General features: G+C 41.7%; 1 protein-coding gene across 1 annotated transcript in view; it reads right to left on the reverse strand.

The window, feature by feature from the left end:
- Positions 1 to 3,951: 3,951 nt before the first annotated feature.
- The window catches only part of LOC146564134 (nectin-2), an 86,377-nt gene continuing 66,395 nt past the window's right edge, over positions 3,952 to 23,933 (reverse strand). Inside the window, exons 7-10 of the mRNA XM_085291670.1 lie at positions 7,123 to 7,255; positions 6,870 to 6,936; positions 6,662 to 6,733; positions 3,952 to 5,476 (exon numbers count right to left, since the gene is read on the reverse strand). Coding sequence (XP_085147796.1) covers positions 5,258 to 5,476; positions 6,662 to 6,733; positions 6,870 to 6,936; positions 7,123 to 7,255 — 491 coding nt within the window. The 3' untranslated portion in view covers positions 3,952 to 5,257. The remainder of the gene's footprint in view (positions 5,477 to 6,661; positions 6,734 to 6,869; positions 6,937 to 7,122; positions 7,256 to 23,933) is intronic.

The raw sequence follows: 23,933 nt of genomic DNA on the forward strand, positions 1-23,933 counted from the left end.
CATATCATATATTATTGTAAATATCTGACTAGTTGTTCTTTTTCATGCTTTTTGGACAGCCATGCATGCAGACAGCTCATTTGCCTGTAAAGACAATACAGATGTTGTGATAACATTGTTGCCATTAATTAATTTGTCCACAATAATTGGTTCAAATCTGTGACAATCTTTTGTAGCCTTACAGGAAGATTAAAGCAAAAATAACAGCCTCCAGTTGTTACAATCAGAAGGCTTTTGTTTTTCCTGATACAAAGCATGTGTGGAACAGCAACAACCAGCCAATCAGATAATCTGGTCACTCGACACTGCAGCACCTACAATCTTTGGGGAATTATTTATAGTCTCACTTGACCCTGCATTAAATGTCTTTTAAGGTTAATACATTTTCTTCAAGAACAATCTGTCACTGGTCATTTTTTTTCTTGAACGTTCACAGATTCACATACGTTTTTTTAATAGTAAAGCATGTAACTAAACCATTTCAATAACCCTGTCTGTGGGTTCAAAGGAAGCCCATCTGCGAAACAAAGTTAAAATTTGAACCAATCTGATGTGATCCAGGCCTGCCCCAGCTGCTGTCTGCTGGCCTCGTCTGCCCTCCAAATTCAGCTCCCCCGTTAATCCTCCAAAGCTCCTCTTTCTCTTTCACGGCCTGTGCCCCTTATCTACATCACCCTCTCTATCAGTTTCTCCCTCTTTCCACTCCCCTCTTGACTCACATGCCTTCCCTTTTGCGCAGGCGTCTCGACAGTGTCACTGACCACGGGGCCGGTGTTGAATCCTCCCTCGCCCTCTTGCTCTCTCCTCAGACATCGTGTTCTTCTGGCCTGGTGTTTACAGAATTGAGAAGTGAAGGCGTTTAGAATGGGGAAAAATATAAGAGTGAAAGCTGGAGAGAGAAATGGGAACAGATGAGGAATTTTTTTTTTTTTGGGGGGGGGGGGGGGGGGGGGGGGGGTTGTAGGCTTCTCAAGATAATTCCTGGAAGTTTTCTTTTGAAAAGACAGGACTTTTCAGGTATAATGTACTTGAAAAACTTGCTCACATGGCCTTTAGTTTTTACTGTTGATAACATATGAGCACAGATCCTGTGCACATGGAGATGGGGAGCTCGTTTCATTTCATTCTCCTGTAGCTGCTTTAAGGTTCAGTTCTAAGTAGCAGGACTAAATCAAATCTCTTTCCTCTTTTATGATCTTTTCCTTTCAGTCTGCTGCTTAAATGCTACTGCTAGCTTTAATCTGCACTCCTAAAATAGATACTCAAGATCCTTCAAGATGTTCTGTGAGTAATCCCTGTCAGGCCTGTACTTATAAATGTGTCTTTACTCACCAACCAAGCTATCAGCATGCAACCAAACATGCTCATCATTGTCATGCACATGATGAGCCCAGGCAGTGTTTGTCCATCGGATGAGGCAGCTGGTGGCTTGCAAAGAGCACTCAGGATCACTGTAGCTGCATGAAGTGAGTTTCTTTCTGAGCCTTTAACATCTTGCCACACATTTGCTTTACTTCACAGCCAAGGTCACCCGGTAATTCCCTGCTTACCTACTTTACTGGGAGTCAAATTAGTAGTCTCCTCCCCCCCCATCTTCTCTGTCCACCCCGATTCTTTCAATCCCTCTCTTCTGCCTCTATTTTTAACCAGCTTAGCAGCACTGAAGGCATGGAAGGTTTATTCTCTGCCTTCTTCACTCATTACCTAAATGCCAGTTCACGAAGTCTAGTTATGAGAACCCTGCTAGCACACAATAAAATCCCAGGTACCACTTGAGCTTTCACTGCTTCTGCAGAGTGAGCTGACCTTGACGTTAAGTTTTGAATGGCCCTCCGAAAAAGAATATATTATGTCGGGAGTAATCCCATTACACACCGAGTACTTCCTAGAATCACCATGTACCTGTGTGATCAGAATTTCAGGCAGGGAACAGATTGCAGAGTCATGGTGAGTGCTAGTCAGGCCTCACCTTCATCTGCAGCACCTCAGGCTAATCTGCAGCAGACACGCTCAGTCAGGACACTGCTGCACACCGTGCCAATTAATACAGATAAGCTGCAAGACACAAGTAGTTTATACATATGAGTCAGTGGTGCACGAAAGTGATGCATGTAATCCTTATAGTCAGTTGGAACACATATTTGGCCCCTTTTGGTGTAGTCACAGTGCTGCAAGTGAACCATGCGGATCCAAAAACGATGCTCTTAGGTAACAGTGCACGTAGAGTTTAAATACAGGATTGGAGGGAATACAGCTGGAGATAGAAAGAGATGAGTCAGACAAGAGGGGGGGGGAAGCACAGAGTGTGCCTACCACCGTATCAGGTGAGCTAGAGCTTGCTGCAGTCCTTAAATGGAAATCTGCTGGTATTGCAGCTTCAGTTTGCCCCACACTCCACCCATAATTCACTCGTAAATGCTACAAAGTGACAGTATTCAATCAAAGCTGAAGCACTCCCCAGTACAATATCTGTATTATTTGGATTACACATTAGCAGGTGGGAATCAAGACTCCCTCTGCTGTGCTAAACACTAGTGATGGGTCGTTCGCGAACGAAATGGCTCTTAGAGCCGGCTCTTTGACGTGAACGACGCGAGCCGGCTCCTTATCGCGAGCCGTCACGTGGGTTTTTTTTTTTTTTTTTTTCTCTTTCTCTCAGCCTCTCTCTCGCACTTTTTTTCCGCTTCACTCTGCACGCGAGCCTTGTGCTTTACGCTGGGCAGAGGGGGGAGGGGCGGTAGTTACACTCAGTAGCACAGGAACAGAGCCAGAGAGAGAGAAAGAGAGGCAGGGACAACAACATTAGAAAGGTATAGTAATCATCCACAACTATTTTCGGTTGCAGATGATAAAGGATTGAGAAAGTTTATTCATGCAGGTCCATATGACAGAGAATATGCATGTTCTTTTAGTTTTCATATTATAATTTATATTTAATTGTGTTGTGGTTTGCAGTGTTTTGTGTTCTTTTCACTTTAAATTTGTGAAAGGAAAAAGCTGAAAATTTAAATAGTTAAAACTTGAAATGTGAATAGTTGATTTTTGTATTATATGATTTATTTATTACATTTTATGTGGAGTGAATAAATAAAAGTATATTTACGGTGGCCCCTAGAGACAAAGCACATACAAACTTCAAATCACGTACGAACTCTGAAGCATGTACAAACTCCAAAACACGTAAAAACACGTACAAACTCCAAAACACGTAAAAACACGTACAAACTCCGAAGCACGTAAAAACTCAGAAGCATATAAAAACTCAGAAGCACATAAAAACTCAGAAGCACATAAAAACTCAGAAGCATATAAAAACTCAAAACACGTACAAAAGACAACAGAAGTGCTCCAGGATGCTGGGCGCAGTGTTGAGCCTTTGTTATCTTGTGGCTACACAAGCCAGCAAGTACCAACGACCGGATTTGGTGTGTGGTAATAACAGGTAAATGAACTTTTTTTTAAATTATTTGAATATATATATATGAGTGCCTGTGTATAAATACACAAACAATACACACATGCTTTCAATTGTGTAATTTAAGTGATCTAGTAGCTCTGCTTTGGAAGTTCAGTTCATGCTAGAAATGTGTTTTGGAGTTTGTACGTGTTTTGTCTCTAGGGGCCACCGCATATATTTATATATAAACATATATAAATAAAACCACTTGTTTTTACGTTAGTAATTCCTTTTGTGCATAATTTTATATTATTGTTAATAATAAATTAATTAAAGCAACAAAACAACCTGAAGATCCGGTTCGGAGCCGAAAGAGCCGGCTCTTTTTAGTGAGCCGAACCTAAAGAGCCGGATCTCTAAAAAGAGCCGGAAATCCCATCACTACTAAACACTCAGGGATTTTCAGTCCACACTGCTCCCATCTGGTGAAATGGAGGGATAACAACTGAGGGCAATAGAATGAATTGTTTGCAATGAAGACCAACACCACAAAGTCAAATTTATGTTTTTTAATAAGATCAGAGTTTACCGTTTACTTTATTAAATGGAAAAACAGTCAGAATGACTGAGATAATACAATGCAAAAAGGAGTAAAACAGATTTAAGCCAACTTTATTTCAGAAAGTACTTCAATTTTAACAAAAGTCGGTTAAATAAAATAAACCCCTGGTTGGCACCAATACAAAGAGACATATTCTGACTAAGCACAATTGACCTTTTTAACCCTTGAGCCTGATAATGGACGGCGATATGAGAATACAAACAGGCTCTTTGCAAACCTCTGTTTAAACTTCATAATTTAATCCTCCACTAGAGAGATAAACAATGTAGACTTCATAGACATAATCCAGATTTGCCCTCAACCAAATTCAGCATGCTAGTTTATATTATGATGCTACGACTAATAAAAATAGGTACAAAATGCATTTTTGGTTCTTCATTTTTTAGTAAGAAATATCCCTCATATTGCACTGCCAGTGCTGAGAAAAGCTATGGTTTAAATATTGAGGGATGGATCCACTTTAAAAAAAAAAAGAAAGAAAAGAAAGGATCACTCTCAGTTTGATTCCAAAGGAGATGAATGACATTACATTTGCAAAAGAAAGGCAAAATCCAGATGCACAAAAAATAAGAAAGAAAAAAGTCGGTAAAAAGAAAATATTTAAATCAAAACAAAGTGCTGCAGCAGCAGTAAACCCCCACTGACTGCAGTTTTAAAACCTAATGTCGTCACGGTCTGCTGGTGTCTTCTAAGCACCACCTGATTAACTGCTGCTAATTGCTTCTCCGCGGGGCGCCTGTTTTATTGAGACTGAAACCAACAACGTGAGACATAAGACTAAACAGAGGTATCGCGTAAAAACCCACATACTGTGCTTCTTTTAACCATGCCGCCTCAGTAAAATATGTATGACAGCAATGCAAACAGATTCAGTATCAACATCTGCTCCTTTCAACAGTGTTCATGAGCTGAATATGAAAAAACAACAACAGCGTTTGCTTTATGTACAGTTTAAGAATAAAAATCTCATTACATTCCTGCAGCTGTGCTCTACAGCTGTGTGCACTGGCGACAGTTTGTGTCTTGCTGGCTCAAGTTGATGGACGTTTGCAACCAGCAACACAAGGCTGGACGTGATTGCGTCACAATAAAGACTACCTGTAACCTGAAAATTCACAATTAAAGCATCAAATGTTCACATTCCCACGTACCTACAGAAATATGAATTCATTCATTCAATCATTCGCATACGCTCATATTTACACACATTAGCAACTTTCTGTGGCTTTTGACAGCCCTCACACAAACATGGCAGACGACACGAAGCTTTCACCACGGCTGATGTTGGGGACGGGGTGGTAGTCCTGGCGGTCAACGTCTACGTGCAGATAAGGAGGAAGGACCTCATTATTCCCTGGATCATCCCAGCCAGAGGGGGCACCAGACACGTAATGCATTCTGTTGTTTAAACCACCGTTGTCATAATCGTCATCCTCATCTTGATAGGCATCCAGGTCCTGCCAACAATAAGGAAAGATAAGCATATCATACAACTACGAATTACGAGAGTTTACCGAGTATGTATTTGTATTAGTGAAATAGGAGGTGGTTTCTATCATCACCTTCTAAAAAAGATGAAACATTAAGTTAGACTCAGATAGCATCATCAATGAGATTTCTTTCAGTTCTTTCAGATAATAAATACTTTCCAGAAAACCAGACTATCACCAGCAACGATAAAAATAACAGGTTTTTATGGCATTGATCAAAACCAGCATAGCAAGTGTTTCACCTCTAGTCTTCTAGTTAATAATAACTGGGGACCAAAAGCTTATCACAAGTATCAGAGGCATATACAGGATTTTAGGGTGGCACAGGAGGAAGCAAAAACAAAGCAGGGGTAGGAAGGGTGGGGTGGGGAGCCCAGGAAGTCAGAATATTTAAACAGAAATAAAATCAGTGAATTAAACAGGCTGCTCATGTGCAGCCCTGTGAACTATTACAGATTAATTATCGGAGCTGCACAACAATCTAAATCTAATCTTGTGCCAGATAACTGTTTTACAAAGGGGAAAATAACCAAAATATATTGGAAATATTGAAAATAAACATACTAATTTTGTGAAAAAACATTTTTCAGAATCATAAAAATGATCATTTTAAAATATCATTATTGATTTATTAATATTTATATCATTTTTGTTATCTGTTGATGATTTTAACCACTTAGCTATAATAATGCAGTTAATCTGCACAATAACATCACTAAGGGGTTTGTACCTTACACTATTTATTTGAAAGTGCAATAATTGCAATAAGTTTTACAAAGAAAAAATACAATTGCTGTTTGATTGTTGTAAAGTACAATGTGCATGCAATGACTGAGTACACTAAATACATTGAACATATTTTTCTTGGGACATCTCAGGCTGTTTATCATCTGCTTTTCAAATGCAGTGGTTTTACTGCAACCGTGTTAAAAAATGTATGCATTCGTTTTACTGCTCCTGAGATCAAACTGGGATTTATGTAGCCAATTATCTAAAATGGTCCTGAACATTTGTTTTGGTTTGTTTTTTTTACCAAACCAAAAACAGATGCTGAAAAAAGAGAGTACTCTGAGGAGATTCTGTTTTGATAGGATCTCGAAAAATATGCATTTAAGTGTCATTTTCACATATGTACTCAGCATGCATCCTTACCGTGACTGGCTCTTGACTCTGGGTGGAGTGGAAGTCGTTTTGGACCACTGGGGCATTGCTTGAGTTCAGCAGCTGTCGACACACAATTAAACAATCATTATACAGCACGAGAACAAAACTGTTAGTTGTGATATGTGCCGAGTGACCTGACAGATGTCAGGATAGTGATACTTTTGTCCTTCCAAGGACTTTTCAATTAGCGACTCACCATGTTAGCAGAGTTGGTGGAATTAAATGTCTTATTTGGGGGAGGGGGCTTGTACTTTGGTGGACGACTGCACAAAAACACACAATTCACACATTTAATGACTCACAAAAGCATGAGACACGCTGCATGGCATTTCATCTAATGGAATCATTTGCAAATAACAAAAAAAAAAAAAAAAAAAAAAGAGCAAACACTCATTGAAATCAGCAACAGTGAACTGAAGTGAAACTCAGTCACTCACAGAGATACTTACTCTCCAAGTACTTTGGCTTTGCGTTTGCGGTACAGGGCAATGACAGTTCCAATGATGGCTATGAGTATAATGACCCCTATGATGGCTCCAATGATGATCCCTGTAGTAGGCCCCCTCTCTGGAAGACGGGTCTCTGGAAAAATATTATTAATATGTCAAATACGATTAGACCAGACTACAGATGGCATGAACGCCCTCTTTCTCTCAATAATGCCGCCTTCTAACAGTTGCACCAGAGATTGAGATTGTTCACCCCCAAATCAAATTTGCACATTTTCCCAGTAGACTATATTCCTATTTATCCATCTAGCATCTTTTTGTTTTTGCTAATTGCCCACTTGTGTGTGCAAAAAAAACCCCAAAAACATTTCTATTCTTAAAGAAATAAAATAAAATAAAACCACTTTGTTATGGGGTCCACAAATTGCTCCTAGTGAAATTCAGCAGCAGTGTCTCTTTCCAGAAATCAGCAGCATTTACTTAAAGAATCTTTTTGTGGTCTTTTTTATGCACAAACTATTTTCTACCTCTAGTCTACATCCAGTAATCAAAAGAAGTGTGCAGCTAACTAGCATTACAGCCCAGTTGAAGGGGGGCAGACAGCATCAGTGTTTACATCTTGTCACGGTGTGTTGAACACGAACCTCTCCTAATGACTAGATGAGTGCTTTATTCTGCACAGTGATGAGGTTAAGGGGGTTTGATACAATAAAAATAGTTCCTGCGTGAAACTGCAGGTCATGAGTTGTATAGAGAGACACGGCAGCTGAGTTTTTCCAAATTTGAGTACTGCAAGGTGAGTGCTATTTATTTCCATTATATTTAAGAGAAGGCAGACATTTTTATCGCTGATATTTTCCAGACTGTCCAAAATTATATAGATGGGTTTGATATTTGGGCTCACTGCCCCTTTAAATAGCTTGTAAAGAGAACAAAACAGGTAAAGAATTTTACAAGAGAAAAACGAGGAGTAAATCTCTGGCTTTGTGTTAGATTAGCACTCCATGATTTTTGAATGACTATTAAGTCAATGAAAGCAACTTGATAGCTTAACATAGCACAAACACACACACACAAATACACCCCACCACCGCACAAAAAAGTATTGGAATAGTAAAGCCAGTCAAGTTGATCATTCTGGAGCTGAGAAAACCAGTAATTCAAGGAAAAACCACAAGTAATGGCAGAAAAACACTCCACTCAGTCCATAACATTGTTAACGACCTGCAGCGAGCAGGGATGGAAATATCACAATCTGCTGTGTGAAGGAGACTCTGAGAACAGCAGTGCAAAACACTCATCAAGATTAAAGAAAGTGGAAACTGGAATTTGTAAAGAAGGTACAGAGATGAGTTACAATAATTCTGCAACAAAGCTTCTATGGACCGATGAGACGGAGATTAACCTCTACCAAAGCGATGGAAAGGTCAAAGGGATCTGCTCATACATACAAGCTCATCTGAGAAGCATGGTGGAAGTTGAACCATGGCTTGGGCTCGCTTCGATTATGGCCGTTCACCCACCATGTTGAGCTTTACCATTTCTTTATTTGTTTTCCGTTTAGAAGTGGTTAATGTTCCTAGATTATTTTAATCGTACTTTGTGCTGTTCTTACAGTTAATACCGAGTTTATGTTCCTCTATGCTTCCTCACTGCGACCCGTATATTTATATATAGTCCCTATTTACTTATTTCCCCATTTTATTTTGGTAGCCTTGTAGTTGTATTTTCCCCAGTAAATTTCCGCTGTATGTGATGTGATGGTTACTTTACCTCGTGTGTGTTTATAACCTATTCCTCTCTGTAGCCTTTTGTCTCGTCACCTGTTTCTTTTGCCTTTTTTTCTGTGGTCCTTGGTTTCCAATAGTTCCCTGTAGCCTAGCATTATGATTTCTGTAGTTTCCTTAGTTTCCAGTGTTTCCTGTTGATTCAGATTGCCTTCAATAAAGAGTTGGTTTCATAAAATCCCTGCATACCCACGAGTCTCCATCTGGGATATTTTTCCACCACCATTAAATGCAACAGCCTCCGGAAGAGGCTCAATCATTTGTATTGATGATGGTAGCAGCAGAATAAATGTAAAAGTTTACATTTGTCATTTTGTCTGTCAGTTTACAGAGAAATGCATCCAAATGAATCAGGAGAAACTTTATTTTGCAGCAAGACAGTGATCCAAAACATGCTGCCGCCTCAACTCAAAACTTCATTAGGGTTAACAAATTAAAGGTTTAAGACAAGACCAGTCAATCACCAGATCTTAAAACCAACCGAATACATATTTCACCCCCTGAAGGGAACTACTGCACTACTGAAAGATCCCCTTGAAAGGCATAATCAGTGTCTGTGGGTCGTAGGCTTGATGGACAGATTAATTTGGTCTTGCTCTTGTCATACTTTTGGAGGGTGCTATGGCTACACTCTCATAGAAAACAAACAAACAAACAAATCAACCAACCAATCAGCACCTGTGGCTCTCATATTTTATTTTGAGATTGATATTACTACAACTACAACAACAACAACAACAACAACAAAAATTATGACCCACAGTTAATTTTCAATTTTCAAAATGTTGTGAAATATCAAAACAATTGTCTCAGCACAACATGCGTTTATGCTAAAGTAACAAAGCACATGAGCAGCCATAGAAATCATGATAGGAGAAAGATCTAAACCTACCCAAACCTCAGCCACCATAAAACTATTATTTAAGCTTCTAGACTAGAAGCTGCCTACTGCAGGAGCATGCATACAAATATGGAAAAATGGAGGTTAAGGGGTGTTTTAGATTAAAATGAAAGAGAACAAGTTGTTCAAACTGAAAAAAGAAAAAACAACAATTGTCATTATACTTGTGTTGTTCTGTTTCTGGGGTGGTAACCTCCTGGTGTTCTCACTTGCTGTCTGGCAGCTGCTCAGAGCCAATAAATAGATGTGAGAAGAAGGCATTGGCTACGAAGCAGCTAAGAGCGGCGGGAATAGTAAAGTCAGTGACCCTGTAATTTATTCAAGGCTGAAAACAAGCGTCAAAGACTCAACATTGATTAGATGAAGCGTTTTTAAAACCTCTATAGCAGCTTGATTGTTATAATATGCATGTACACTGATGGGTTAGTCTGGGTGTTGGATATATGTGTGAGTGTTGTATGATGTGTGTTTGTGGGATGGGAGTAGGGCCAGGGGGTTGTTGAGCTGCGTGCGGATGCATCATCATATCACGCTAATTTGTATCTAGTACCTTGGACATGATTTGTATTTCAGATTTAGCATCGTGTCTACCTGCCTGGAGACTTGGAGACTTGCAGATGGAAATTAGCTGGTAGCTAAATCCGGCACAATGTATCCCTTCTCCTCTGAGATTAATGTTTTTGTTCATGGTCCCTGACAAATAAATAAACTTTTTTTTAAAAAGGCCAGAAATATTTTTGTGCAACGATCTGTGCGCTCCCCCCACTCTAATATTTCTCCTCCTATTTGTTTTCAACGAGTCCCACCTCTCAGTTTGGGAACAACTGACTTAACAACATTACCATTAATTAGAACTCGTGTACTACAAGGCTGTAAGTAAGATAAATGAAGTTGTTTCACATTGTCAACCCGATCACTAAGAGTGGCTTTATAATTAAAAAAAAAAAAAAAAAAAAAAGAGACGGAGAGACTAATCAGTGAAGAAGAGTTTAGAGATGCGTGTGTGTCTGTGTCTAGATGTAACACTGTAAAGTACAGACGGGGTCTTGATTAGAGTGTCGAGTCACATGGCTGATTAAGTCGAACCAGCGGAGTCGTGCAGAGGTTCCTCTAATGAACCATGACCACGCTGAGCATGAACCACGAAGTGCGCACACGCAGCGCGTGTTTACTGAAGGTGCAGCCCAGCTCATTATCCCTCGCATTCCCAGGGGATTATGCTAATGAGGAGGTGGTAAAGGGCAAAGAGGATCTGAAGCTCATTTGATGAGAACAAACTCTAGTCTTAATAATTGGAAGGGTCATGATTGAACGTTGTTAGCCCTCTAATTACGATTCACTTCTAACAATAGTCTACTTTGAATACCTCGTCAAATAATTCCTCATTCTTTCACGCGTACAAATGTGACCTGATAATCATGTCTCGTCCTGTTATTCATTACACAGCTGAGCTTATCATCTGAAAAATCACTGACCCCACACGTTCTTTGGGTTTCCTCCCTCTTAATACTCTTTAATTGTGGTGAACATTTAATAGGCTGTCATTTATTAAAAGAAATAAATCAGCGCGCCATCGACACAGTTTGCAGTCCTGCTTTTGGCGAGTCTTTCTCTTTTAAACGGATAGCATAGTTTACAGTGTCAAATTAAATATGAGCGCTGGACCTGCAGTATCCAAAGCACAGCAATCAGTAAGTGCAGCAAGCACTTTAAAGATGAAACAAACGGGTTCTAACGAAATAATAAATACAATCAGTTAATTATGTTGTTTGGATTTATTCTGCTGGGTACAAAGTTTTCTATTGTTTGTAATTACTTCTGGAGCAAAGACTCCTACTCCTCACATCTTGGGAGCAAAACGAACATGTGGTGGCCTCAATGCATCTAAAGTAGTTGTTCTCCTTCTGGAGGGGACAAAATTCCACGGTGCTCACACATGAAGAGGGAAACGTGTTTCATTCCCTACAAGCATTAAGAAGTCTATTCATCCCTGTACCTTAAAATGCACTGAAAAGAAATATTTCAATTTTTGTATTTATTACTCAAATTCACACACACAAAAAAAGGGTTCTTCTGTAATACAGAGAAAAGAACAATGAGCTACTATGCTGGAGAGACAATTTAGGACAGGCTGCGGGAAATTAAACCTAATTATTCATGCAATACCCGGAATCTTAAAAGTGTCCCAAGCTTGTAAAACATACTTTTGCTTTAGCTCAGCCATATAACAGATTTTATACCAGTAAAATTAACAATGCTAAATAATTACTTCAATTTTTTTTTTCATTTTATGAGGGCTGAACAAAGGAGAAAGGGAACATTGTACTGTGACACTTTCAAAGTCAGTGGGAATATTTCTCATTTAATGGGAAAGGAGAAATGATTTGCGCAGAACAATAAAAAGACGAGGGAGCCTTGATGAAATCTCAGACAACACAGATGGGGACTGGATGTGGCATACTGGCAGGCATTCAGGTCTTACCGGGGTTCAGCTGCTGCAGCTGACATCTTTGCAGGAAACATCTCAGCTAATTGCATAAAAATCACCTCGACGCAGTGCATTCAGACTGCCACATGGTGGTGCTGTGTCTCTGTAACACCAAAGCACAGACTCTCATCTAATCATTTAAAACCTGAAACCTGCCTCGTCTTCCCAGTATTTTGTGTTAGTCCTTCCTCATTCCACTGCCGTATCTGGTTTTCTTTGTCACACCTCCCTCCACATTTTTGGTTGCTGGGATATTTTTTTCCTCCGCTCCTTCAAACCTCTATAGAACCGCCTCTTTCTGCTTTGCCTTGCATTATCTCACAGGCGTCATTATCCCACCAATGCCATTTTTACTCAGCAGGTTTCAGGTAGGAGCCTGTTCCTTCCTTTCAGATAACCTTAGATGGAGGCGAAAAAGCTGCAGGAAAAGGCCAATTGTAAGGATTGAGGTGCAGTGTTTGTGTGTGAATGAGTTGACTTGAGAGCGTGCCCTCTGTGTTGGCCCTGGACACCATCCATGTCTTGCGCTAATGAAATATTGCAGACAGAGACAGCGAGAACGCCAGAGAGAGTGTGTGTGTGCACATATACACCGTACTTCTGCTGGCCCTGTTTAAATCTGTGCAGTTCTTCGCCAAGGACATCCAACCAGACAAGCTATTACCCACACAAATAGGGCGCACGCCCATGCACACAAAACTGTACCGACACAAGGCATTGTTTTAAGAAACAGTTGACATCCTGTGTTGCATTCTTGTCACTCAGGATGATGTATTTACACTGAGACGCTGGTCTGCCATTTGCCCTTTGGCCCCCCTCGCTTTTCTTTCCAAACAAACATCACACACGTACACAGAAACACATCAACATACATATTTTAAAATAAAATTAGACACAAAAACCCAGCGCGCACAAAATATGATCAAATTAATTTGAGTGGAGAGGAGCCCCGAGGTAGAGAAGAGCTCATCCAACAAACCATGTGGTGTTTTTTTGTTGTTTGTTTTGTTGAGCGAGATGCAAACTCAGTTAAAGGTCAACTCCATTCCTGTGAGCGGATCAATTCAGGGACCATCCAGTCGTATAGACATCTATCCCTTTCCTATATGTGAGCCCTCCATTGCTCACAGATGCCTGCCTGGCCAGCCACTCAACCATAGACCACCACTCTCCCACTGGGCACACGGGAGGAGGGGGAGGAGTAGGAGTGACGGAAGAGGAGATGTGGCTGGATGGTTCGCTGGAGCTGCCTGAAATTACTGCAGACCTACTTCAGCAAGTTGAAAATACCACCAGAATCTCTTGAGCTTTAGGATGCATGGATGAGTCCCAGCTGCAGCTCTGCAGCTAGTGGCTAGATTTGATTTTTTTTTCCAGCTCCACCTTTGTTCTTTTCTCATTTCCATTTTAAAATGCTTTGGAGTGTGTGCGACAAAAAATTCGGGAGGCAGATGAGCTCTCCTTAAAAACTTAGTCCAAGTGAGTCACTGTCTGGAAAGCTGAAATGTGGAGCGAGTCGTCAGCAAAAGAGGATTCAGTGAGAGATGAGTCAAGGAGAGATGGCGGAGTCCAAAAAGTGGAGTATGGGAGAATGACAGTGAGAAGGTGAGGAGAGGGGAATAAAAAGGAAAAGAGAAAGAGGGAGCAGGAAGAGCCAAGTGAGATGAGGGCTGTGATTAAGAGGCTGGCTTCAGATAAGTACAGAGGGATTTCCCGACTGCTGCCTGCAACTGGCTGATCACACACAGAGGGGATAAAGGGGAGAGCAGGAAGACAAAGATCTCACATCCCTCTCTTTTCCACTCAATCCCTTGTTCTCTTCCTGTGTGTTTACGCCTCTCCCTGAAGGGATTAAGGTTAACATGCTGGCCTATCCTCCACTTCCCCACACAGGCTGGGCTTTTGTTGCATTTATCTGTGCCTCCTCTCCTTCCATCCATCCTTCACTCCCATCATCCCCCCTTTCCTGTCATCCTGCTCCATTGGCGGCGCAATTTGGGATTCGCTCGTCTGGCCCTGTATTACGACAGCACAAATCTGCAGCGTCTCCCTCTGCATCTCTTATCTCCTGTGCCTAACGAGTAGAGATAAGCCTGTTTTTATTACCCTCCCTGACCTGTTCAGAGAATCGGTGCAACACAGGCACACCAAACACACACCTACACAAGTTTTACTTCACTGAGTGCCTGCTAACCAACCTTGAAATCCTTCATATCCACTGAAGAAAAGATTTAGATAAAAATACAGTTGGTTTTGGCTTAACAGATGTGTCACTAGAAAAACAATCCTAGTGTAGCTAATGATCAGATTCATTCCTAATGGGTTGGCTTGCCTTTAAAAAGAAAACAAGAAACAAAAAAGAGACAGTTGACCAAAATATCCAAAGCCCGAGGCTGCTTGTTGGCTCAGCTTGACGTAGCCTTGGCCATGTGGCAGTAATGCTGCGGGATTGTCCCGCTTGTGAATTTTCACTGTGCATCATCTTCCCCCCGCTTTTACCCTCTCCAATATTTCAAGTCAAACAGCAGCATGCTTTTTTAGCAAAGTGAAAAATGTCTATTTAATTATATAAATTCTCAGCGTTTGATCACCGCGCCACCATTAATGCCTTTGAAGGAGAAAACATTTGATTTAGAATTCTCTTTTCTGCAAGTTCGCCTTTGTTGTTTTTAAGATGTCAGTGGAAACTTACGTTTCAGGAAAAAGCTTGCCCTTAATGCAAAGTTTCAGCGTAATGAGACAAACGGGTATCGACTGAAATTCGACCCTTTTGAACTCAGATGAGACACAGGGCTATAGTCCCAGCAGGCACAGAAAAATACAAGGCTACCACGGTCAGAGCAGAGAGCCTGGAGATGAGATTAGGATGGAATGAATGGATGGCCTCTGAAAGAGATTAAGATAAATAACAGTGCATGTAATCTCATTGCTCACTAAGAGAAAAGTGAAATCCTACCCTTTAGATTCTGGGGCAGGGGTGCCCAATCCCGGTCCTCGAGAGCTACTATCCTGCAGCTTTTAGATGCATCCCTACTCCAACACAGCTGAATCAAATGGTTTGATCTCTTCAGCATGCCATCATGTTTGGCAAATGCCTGATAACAAGCCATTCATTTGATTCAGGTGTGTGGGAACAAGGATGCATCTAAAAGCTGCAGGACGGTAGCTCTCGAGGACCGGGATTGGGCACCCCTGTTCTGGGGTAACTTGGTAAAACACACGCCCTATCCATCTATCGGGCGTTCATTCAGCCTGATCTGTGTATACACTTGGTAATACAGTAACCTAACGATCAGGTGCACAGATAACTGCAGAATTGAGGGAGATGAAGACAAGAAGAGGAGGAGGAGGGGCAGGAGCAGAATGAGGCAAAGAGGTGAAACAACAAAGGTGGAGAATAAAGTACAGCTAGTGGCTATGCTAAAAGGGCACATGCATGAGCTGCAGGCCTGAACACACACACACAAACGCGCACACCCACTTAGACCTGCACACACGCACTTAAATTATTCACAATCAATGCAAGTGCTACAGTGTTGAGTGTTGCAGCTACCTCTGACATGAATTTTCCAGCAGTTGAAGACCTACTACACCCACCACCACAATCACCATCACTGTCATTTGCTATTCACTGCACTCATGATGCCATTACAACTCATTGTAACACAAAAGAAATCACATCAAATTGATTGTGCTTGTTCGGACAACACAACAGCCGAATGGCTCAGGGAGGACAGACCTTACTGATTTGACTGAAGGAAACGCTGACTGAATTTTATGTGTGTGTGTGTGTGTGTGTGTGTGTGTGTGTGTGTGTGCGTGCACGTCTGCAATGCTGTTGCCAGGGGTTTTTGGATTGGGCAAATCAGTAATGCTGGTCATTTCTAATCTCCCGTGATTCCCAGAGCTCAACCTTGCGCATTTAGACTGTCTGAGGATTAAATTCACGTCACTGACGTACATTAAGTGTACACATTGTGTTTGTGTGTATGTGTAAGCGTCTTCTAAGTGTGCCTGTGCATTTTGACATTTTAAAAAGCTGTGTCGTGGTTAATGTGATAACTCTGCATGGTGTGTGTGTTTTGTGTGTGTGTGAGAGAGATGCTCTCCCTCTCTGGGGACACAGTGTGTTCCCTGCCACAGTGCATCAAAGCACACTCGGTTGCCTTGGGAGAAGGCATCTCCATCTCTTCTTTCTGTCGCTCCCTCTCTCTCCACCCCGCTCGCTTTCTTCCCGCGCCTCAATCATTCCCTCTGCCTCTCCTTCCTTGCTTCTCTTCCTGACAAGGTCGCCGCTCTACTCTTGCCATCTCCCCGTTAATATTTACAGTCCACTTTGCGCTGGCACCGAGGTGGTCGACTCCAGCCAGCAGAGAAAGCAGGGCTGCATTAGCCAAATGTTGCTGTCCACTCAGAACATGAATGATATGTTGTACTACAAACACACCGTTTCTCCCGCACACACACACGCGCTCTCTCTCTCTCGCTCATACACATATACACACAGAAAAGGTGGGAGGTAAAAGGTAGAGCTGGAAACAGCAAGCAGATACTTAACAGAAGAGTAACAAGTGCTCTAAAAGCACAGGTCAGTTTGCCATTACGTCGATTGGAGCACATAATTTTGTAGATTTTAGCACTCTCAAAAATCCAACACATTAAAGCAATTATGATACATTACACTGCTGTCTCAAAAACAAAGTGGCCCTATTAAAATTCTACATGTTGGATATTTAACATACCATTAGTTTTAGCGCTTGCACTTTCATTAGAAGTTTTGCAGCGCAATTATAATGATATCTGCTGTAACTCAGATTACATCTCAGCATTTACATTCTGCATCACTTCAGAAGAGGAAAAAAAAGATACATTTATACAACAAAAAGGAACACAAGTGACCACAATCACTAAACTGGCCTTCTGATATTCACTTTAAAGGAATGGTTTAATCAGTTTTTGCTTTCTGGCTGATGTTAAGATGAGTAGATCAATACCACTGTCATGTCTGCGTGTTACTTGTAGAGCTGGGTAGCGATTAGCATAAAGACCGGAGGAAGCATGAAATCATCTCCGTCTGAAGGTTATAAAAAGAATCTGATTACACCTCTGAAGACTTACTAATTACTATGAACAGCGCTAGGTGACACAAAAGAAAAATGGTACAAAAGTACTTTTAGAAACAGTCAGGGGCTTTTCTTTTTTTTTGATAGTAAACCATAGTGATACCTGACACTTTAATGAGCGATCAGGAGCATCAGATGCAGAGGGGAAAGCAGCTACTCATATACATCCACATACATATCTGCCTATGAGACCACAACAATGGTGAGTTTATGTGAACTGAGGCCAATCTTTATCCTTGTCCAGTGGCAACACTGTGACAACACTTTTGAGCAATAAAGGGGTGGTGTACACACACCTGTATGCCCACTTTAAAAAGATAACTAAGAAAACAAATACCATTAAAACAAGACATCCAATTTTAATTTAAAAACCGGGGACAACAGATGCAAATTAGTCTGGAAGGCTGTGCCTAATTTATATTTATTCTTCGTTAACAAATAAACACAGTCGCCTACACATACTGACCGACACTTCTGTTCAATACCCGATGATGAGACTTCGAGAAATGCTTCAGCGTTGCATGAAAAATCAAAACAAACTAACATTTGTAGCGACTGGCACAGCTTGAGCATGTTATATGTCCTACCGGTTTTGCTAGTAGGAGGACTGTTCAGGTTATTTCTCCCCTTTCTACGCTAAGCACATCACATCCTGTCCCTGCAGCTCCAGGCTTGGCACAGATTCTTGAAATCTGTTTGATCCTGATGTTTAATTTGCAGCAAGGAAGCAAATAAACATATTTGACCAAAAAAAAAAATATATTCCTGAAAGTGAGACAATCTAAATAAACAGCTGCAGGTTTCCTGCATTTTTATTAAATGTGACACACAAAAATGTGCGTTTCCTGAATGTGAACGCAACCAGGATATTAACTACCTCTTACATTACATAATATTATATATTACAAAGAGAAGGGGACATAAGCATCAGCTGTGATAGAAACAGACGCCTGGAAGGGAACCATCAAGCCTGAGAATATACTGTAACTTACAGTAAATGTTGCAATCTGAGAATATCCAGCCACCTAGTTTGCCTCACGATGCCTTTAGGCTTCCCATCCATCTTCCTGGCCTGCTTTTTCTGCTCTCCACCCTCCAAACCCCACTCTCACTTCCTCCGCCAGTGTCACCGTGGCCTTGAGGCCAGGCAGTCAGAAGCAGCTGGTATGTTTACCTGCCCTCGTAACCACTGCTAACCTCTGGCTAGAAGGGACTCTCACCTCATTACCCACCCCACTCAGCCACACATAAAACCTCAAACTATCCTCTTAGATTTCTCCCCTGCAGCCAGGATGCTTCACTGTAATAGCCTCTGTGTACTGCAATCCATTCAGCAGCCCGCTGTGCAAAAGTGGAACATATAACAAGGGGGAATGTAACGTCGAGGACTTGGCTACTGCTCCTTTCCCTCCATCTCTCTCTAAAGTATTGGGAGAGTCAGTTCGTTCAATTCTCTCAACTCTCGCTGACTCACAAGCGAGTGCGCTTCATGTCGCCCTCCTACCAAGTTCCTCACACAGACTCCCAGAAAGGAAACAATGCTCAGAGAAGAAGAGACAGAGATGGAGAAGGAGGGAGGAGAGTGTAGAACATATAGGAAAAAACACAGAGCTCTGAGAGAATAGAAGATTCAATCTGGAGGGTGGAGAAGCAGTTGCTGAGAACGTGTAGGAGGAAAAAGAAAATATGCGTGGAACAAGAAAAGTTCCAAACGTTCTCCTCTTTTCAGCTTGATAACATAGAAAAGTAATGATCCCTTTGCAGAATTTGTTGTATTTTTTTTTTTCTTTTGGGCTGGAATAATGATTTCCTTTCGAGTGTTGTTTACAGTGTTTGTACCTGGTGTATTGTTGACCGCAAAATAGGCAGGCTAAAAGAGCCTCGTGCACAGTCCTGAGAGTGCCATAGCAGTAATAGGCTCCATCTCTCCCTCAAACGGCCTCTCATCAGCTCCTGATTAATGACACACAGAGCCATAATGGTTCTGCGTGCTCTCCACATTCATTCACTTTCCTCTTCATCCAGCGCCCCTGGAGAGAAACCACAACAATGCGAGGTGTCGAGACACACAAAAACAGCGCTCTCGACGAACCCGAATTCAAATGCTCATTAAGAAAGACGTTTCCCCACTTTGCCATTCAGTTATGCATTGCCACTGGGAGCCAGTGGACACAGAAACAATAGAACACAGAAGAGATGGAAGGTGGAGAAGAAAACATTCACAGTTCAATTTGGCAATAAAGAATGGTTTCATTAGTGTTTAAATGTGGTTGATTGGCTGTTTGGCATAGAGTGCTACTGATTCATGCATGGTAAAAAGGACGCAACAAATATTCTGGCACAAAGCCTACGTGCGCACACACGCTCACTCGGTGCATCCATGCACTTCCAAGAAAGTCTAAGCTTCTGTGTAAATCTGTGAAAATAAACTGTGACTGGAAACCAGAAATGTGTACCTCCTTTGATTTCTGCCACTGCAGGGAGAATCCTCAAAGGTCATCATCGCTGTGTCTAGTGTTTAGAGCTCAGTCAATAGTAAGTTGCACAGCAGCACAGCTGTAATTCACTGTCCTGCATCTTTTAACATGCAAATACAAATAAACGTAGGCAAGCATGCTGGGAGGCACACGTGTCAAAGCTCTGTATGAGGGGGGGAAAAAAAAAGACAAACAAGTGCCAACAGCCAACATCTAAATTGATGCACTCTCTAATGCATGAGCAGAGATCAAAACATTTACATTACAGACACGCTTTAACCCTCACATGTCATGGATGAAAGATACAAACGGCTCTACATACATCAAACAACATTACACCAAGTAGCCACTATTAAAAAACATAAAAAACAAAAACAAAAAAACCCTCGCAGCATCGGTAATGAATAAATCATTCTCATCTGCCACGCACTGAACACACAGAAGACTATGATGCTGAGCTCATCGTTCCAAATCCAGAATGGTTGCAGGCACAGGTTAGTTACTGGAAATGCTGTTTTGTCTGAATATTCATGCGCGTGTAAAACTCCCCCATCGCAGAATGTCGCCTGTTAAGATGCTCCTGCTCCCCCCCCCCCCCCCTTCTCTGTGGGGGTGTCTGTTGATCCGCGTGTTTGTGTGTTTCACATCAGCAGAATTTATGTTCGCTGTTTGAGCACGCGTGGGGGTAATCAATAGTGTTTCAGTGAAGGACACTTAGGGGCAGATTGGAGCCCAAATTCAAGCTAGCATGAAAGACAACATGACAGAAACACTTGCTGCTCGACCTGAAGAGGCTCAGTGTGACATCAGCTCTGGCTGTCAAGACACACACACACAGATTTTACACACACATTTAGACATGCTTGTAAACTCTTAAGAGTGTCTTCAAATACAGTTAAAACATTTACACAGGGCCACATCAAAGAAGCCAAACTAATGAGTTATTGACCGCTGAGCCTGCGCACACACATACTACTGCATGCACTCTGCAAATGCACCTACTCCATGCAGAACAGACGTGACCAGCGTCCTTTTCAATACTAGGAAGGGTGTGCTATAATGGGAGCACGTGCGAGCCTGCCGGTGTGTGCGTGGTTGCGTATGCAGGGCTGACTGTGTGTACACAAGTCATTATTAGAGGTTTAGTGTGTGCTCACCAGTCAGTCAGGCTCCAGTCAGAGGAGTCAGCTTAAGGGCTCATAGCAGCTCCCTGAGGAGACACTAAATACCATCAGCCGTTTAAATCCATCCATGACCATTTTAAATATGCAGCACACACTCGCTCCATTTTTAATAAGGGCTCGGAGCAAGAAAGGAGGAGGAAAAAAAGAAAGAAAGGCGAGAGCAAAGACAGAGACGGACAGAGACGGAGAGAAAGAGGGGGGCAGACTCGGGGAGCAGCAAGAGGGAGGAAGATGAGGGAAGAGGAGGAGAGTGGAGTCTGTTGCATTGATTTCTTGGCAGTTTGGCACCGGCCCTTATTCGCCTGGAAAAGCCACAGATGTGTCAGAGCCAGTTAGGCACGCAACAAGAGAGGGGGGACGCGTACACACCCAACACAGTCACATGCGTGTACGCACACAGCACATGTGCAAACGACGAACACACAAACACTCACAAATGAAATGCTCGTAAATAGAGAGAAGAGACAGTGTGTTCTCCGAGTGTCTGTGAGTGTGCGTGGATTACAAAAGCACCTGTGTGAAATGAGGGAGTGAGAGCCAGGGATGATGCAAGGGGTTTTGATGCTTTTCTGAGGAAAACCAGGCATTTCTCTCTGAAGGCAGAGTCAAAAATAGATATCTTTACACACACCTAGATGGGCAGTAAATTTCTCCTTAATCCCTGGCTTAACTTAGCTCAAAAATGTGTCTGCCCTGCTTAGCTTTCAAAGCACACCTGACTGTGTGCGGGTGTATGCACAGCGCAGCGGAAGAGCAGGGGAAAGTCTGATGTACATTTTGATCTGAAGGCGGATGAGACATTAGGATCAAAGTCTGGGACTGGGGAGAATCAACTGATCTTAGCTGTGAATCCACGAGCAATCTCCAGACAGACTACCTGATTAGCTAGGCATTTGAGGCCCATATCTAGCAAGAAAAGTGGAGGGAATACCAATAACAAACTCCAAGTCTGGTCTGTGTGTACAGTCGCAAGGAAAAGTTTGGGAGCTTTTCGAATTACCAGAGTTTCTGTATTCACTAGTGGGAAAATGTGGTCATCTATATAACTATTTTAGACAAACACAGCTTGACTAAACCATGAGATGTACTTTTCATGACTATATATATATAACACAGTGAGAAATGATTTACTGTGCAAGCTGAAAAACTGAGCCTCTTTTGCAGAACGTCTGCAAAAAGCGACTTTGAGTTAGGAATTATAATTAAGGAGATTGAAAGTGTGGGTTACAGAGGTGCTATAAATAATGGCACACAAAGACAAAGTCTGCCCTTCTGAACAAAGATTCGTTGTTTGTTACCTTTGTTCCACTCATACCTTTTAGAGGGCCTCAGAAAAACAGCCTATATAGATGTTTGTCCTTTTGTAGATTAAGGACTGTTGCTATTGAACAAGAAAGGTAAGAAGAAGCCACCACTTACAGCAGAATCTACAGAAATCCTTACATTTTCCTCAAATCTGTGTTCATGTTTCCTTTATGAAACTTCCGTGTGGTCCTCAACATTTCAGGAAAGATGTACTGTCGACAAAACTTCAGCTTTTTTGGGGAAAAAAAATGCCCCCTGTGCCATGTGTGAAGCAGAAAAGGCACTACAGACTTGAATCTTAGTGATGCATGGTGGAGGGAGCATTGTGGTTCAGTGCTGCCTCAGGGCAGCCCTGAAACTGCAGAAAGTGACCCAAAGCACACAAGTAAATCCACAAACAATAGCAAAAAAAGTTTGGGATGCTCAAGTCAACAAAACTGCCCTTAACACATCTGTGAAGCGGTGCATGACCTGCAGAGGGCAGGTCACTCAAGACAGCCTATAATATTGATGTACATTTCTTGTAGCTGCTTACAAGATGGAGGCTGTTGCCATTTAAAAAAAGAAGAAGAAAAAAGGTCTGCAAAAGATGAGTCTCCAAGTTACAAAATTATTCAAGGGATTGTTGCTTTTTCCAGCAAGTTCTGTTCTTTAAGTGTGACTTGGCTCTGATTCAGACTGAATTTCATCGCTAACGAGTGCAAAAATCCAGATTATTTCAAAAGGCTCAAAGATTTCTTCTGGCAACTTTAAAATCACATTAATCAATGTCAAGTTTAGAGAATTGATTATTATTGCAATCATCTTTTACAACTGAACTCAGAAGACACTGAAACACAGACGTTAGCTCTATTAACCCTTTCTAGCCCAAAGCCTTTTAATTTTTCTCATCTCCATTTTCGTTGTACTAGAGTAATTAAAGAGGGATAAAACAATGCGTCCACTGCCCTGATATTACTAAAGCTGTTATTCCTGAACATTATACCTAAATGGCCAGTGTGGTTATCTAAGGTATATACTCTCCCTGGTCACTTCACAAGTAGACCTTGTGAGTATTAAGGTTTCATCAACCTTCGTCTTCAGAGCTGTTTTAATTCTTCGTGGCACAGATTCAACAAAGTGTTGCAAACATTCCTCAGGGATTTTGATCCAAACTGACATGGCAGCATCATACGGTTGCTGCGGATTTCTCAGCGGCGCATCCATGATCAGATCATTCCACCACATTTCAGACGTGCTCTACTGGACTGAGATCTAGAAACTGTGGAGGTCATTTGAGTACTTGATACAACTTCACCGATATGCTTAAGAAACCAATTAAGATGATTTGAATTTTGTGATATAGTGAGTTTTCCTGCTGGAGGCAGCCATTAGAAGATGAGTACACTGGTCATATACAGGGATGGACATAATCAGAGACAATACTCAGGTAAGCTGTGGTCTTTAAATGATGCTCAGTTGGTGCATCGGGGCCCAGAGAGTGCCAAGAAAATATGCTCTGCACCATTACACCGCCAGCAGCAGCCTGAACTGCTGATACAAGTTA

This window comes from Mchenga conophoros, linkage group LG11 (genome assembly GCF_057382185.1).
Source record: "Mchenga conophoros isolate Kocher_MC1m ecotype Shallow Benthic linkage group LG11, M_conophoros_male_GT1.1, whole genome shotgun sequence".
Taxonomy (NCBI): Eukaryota; Metazoa; Chordata; class Actinopteri; order Cichliformes; family Cichlidae; genus Mchenga; species Mchenga conophoros.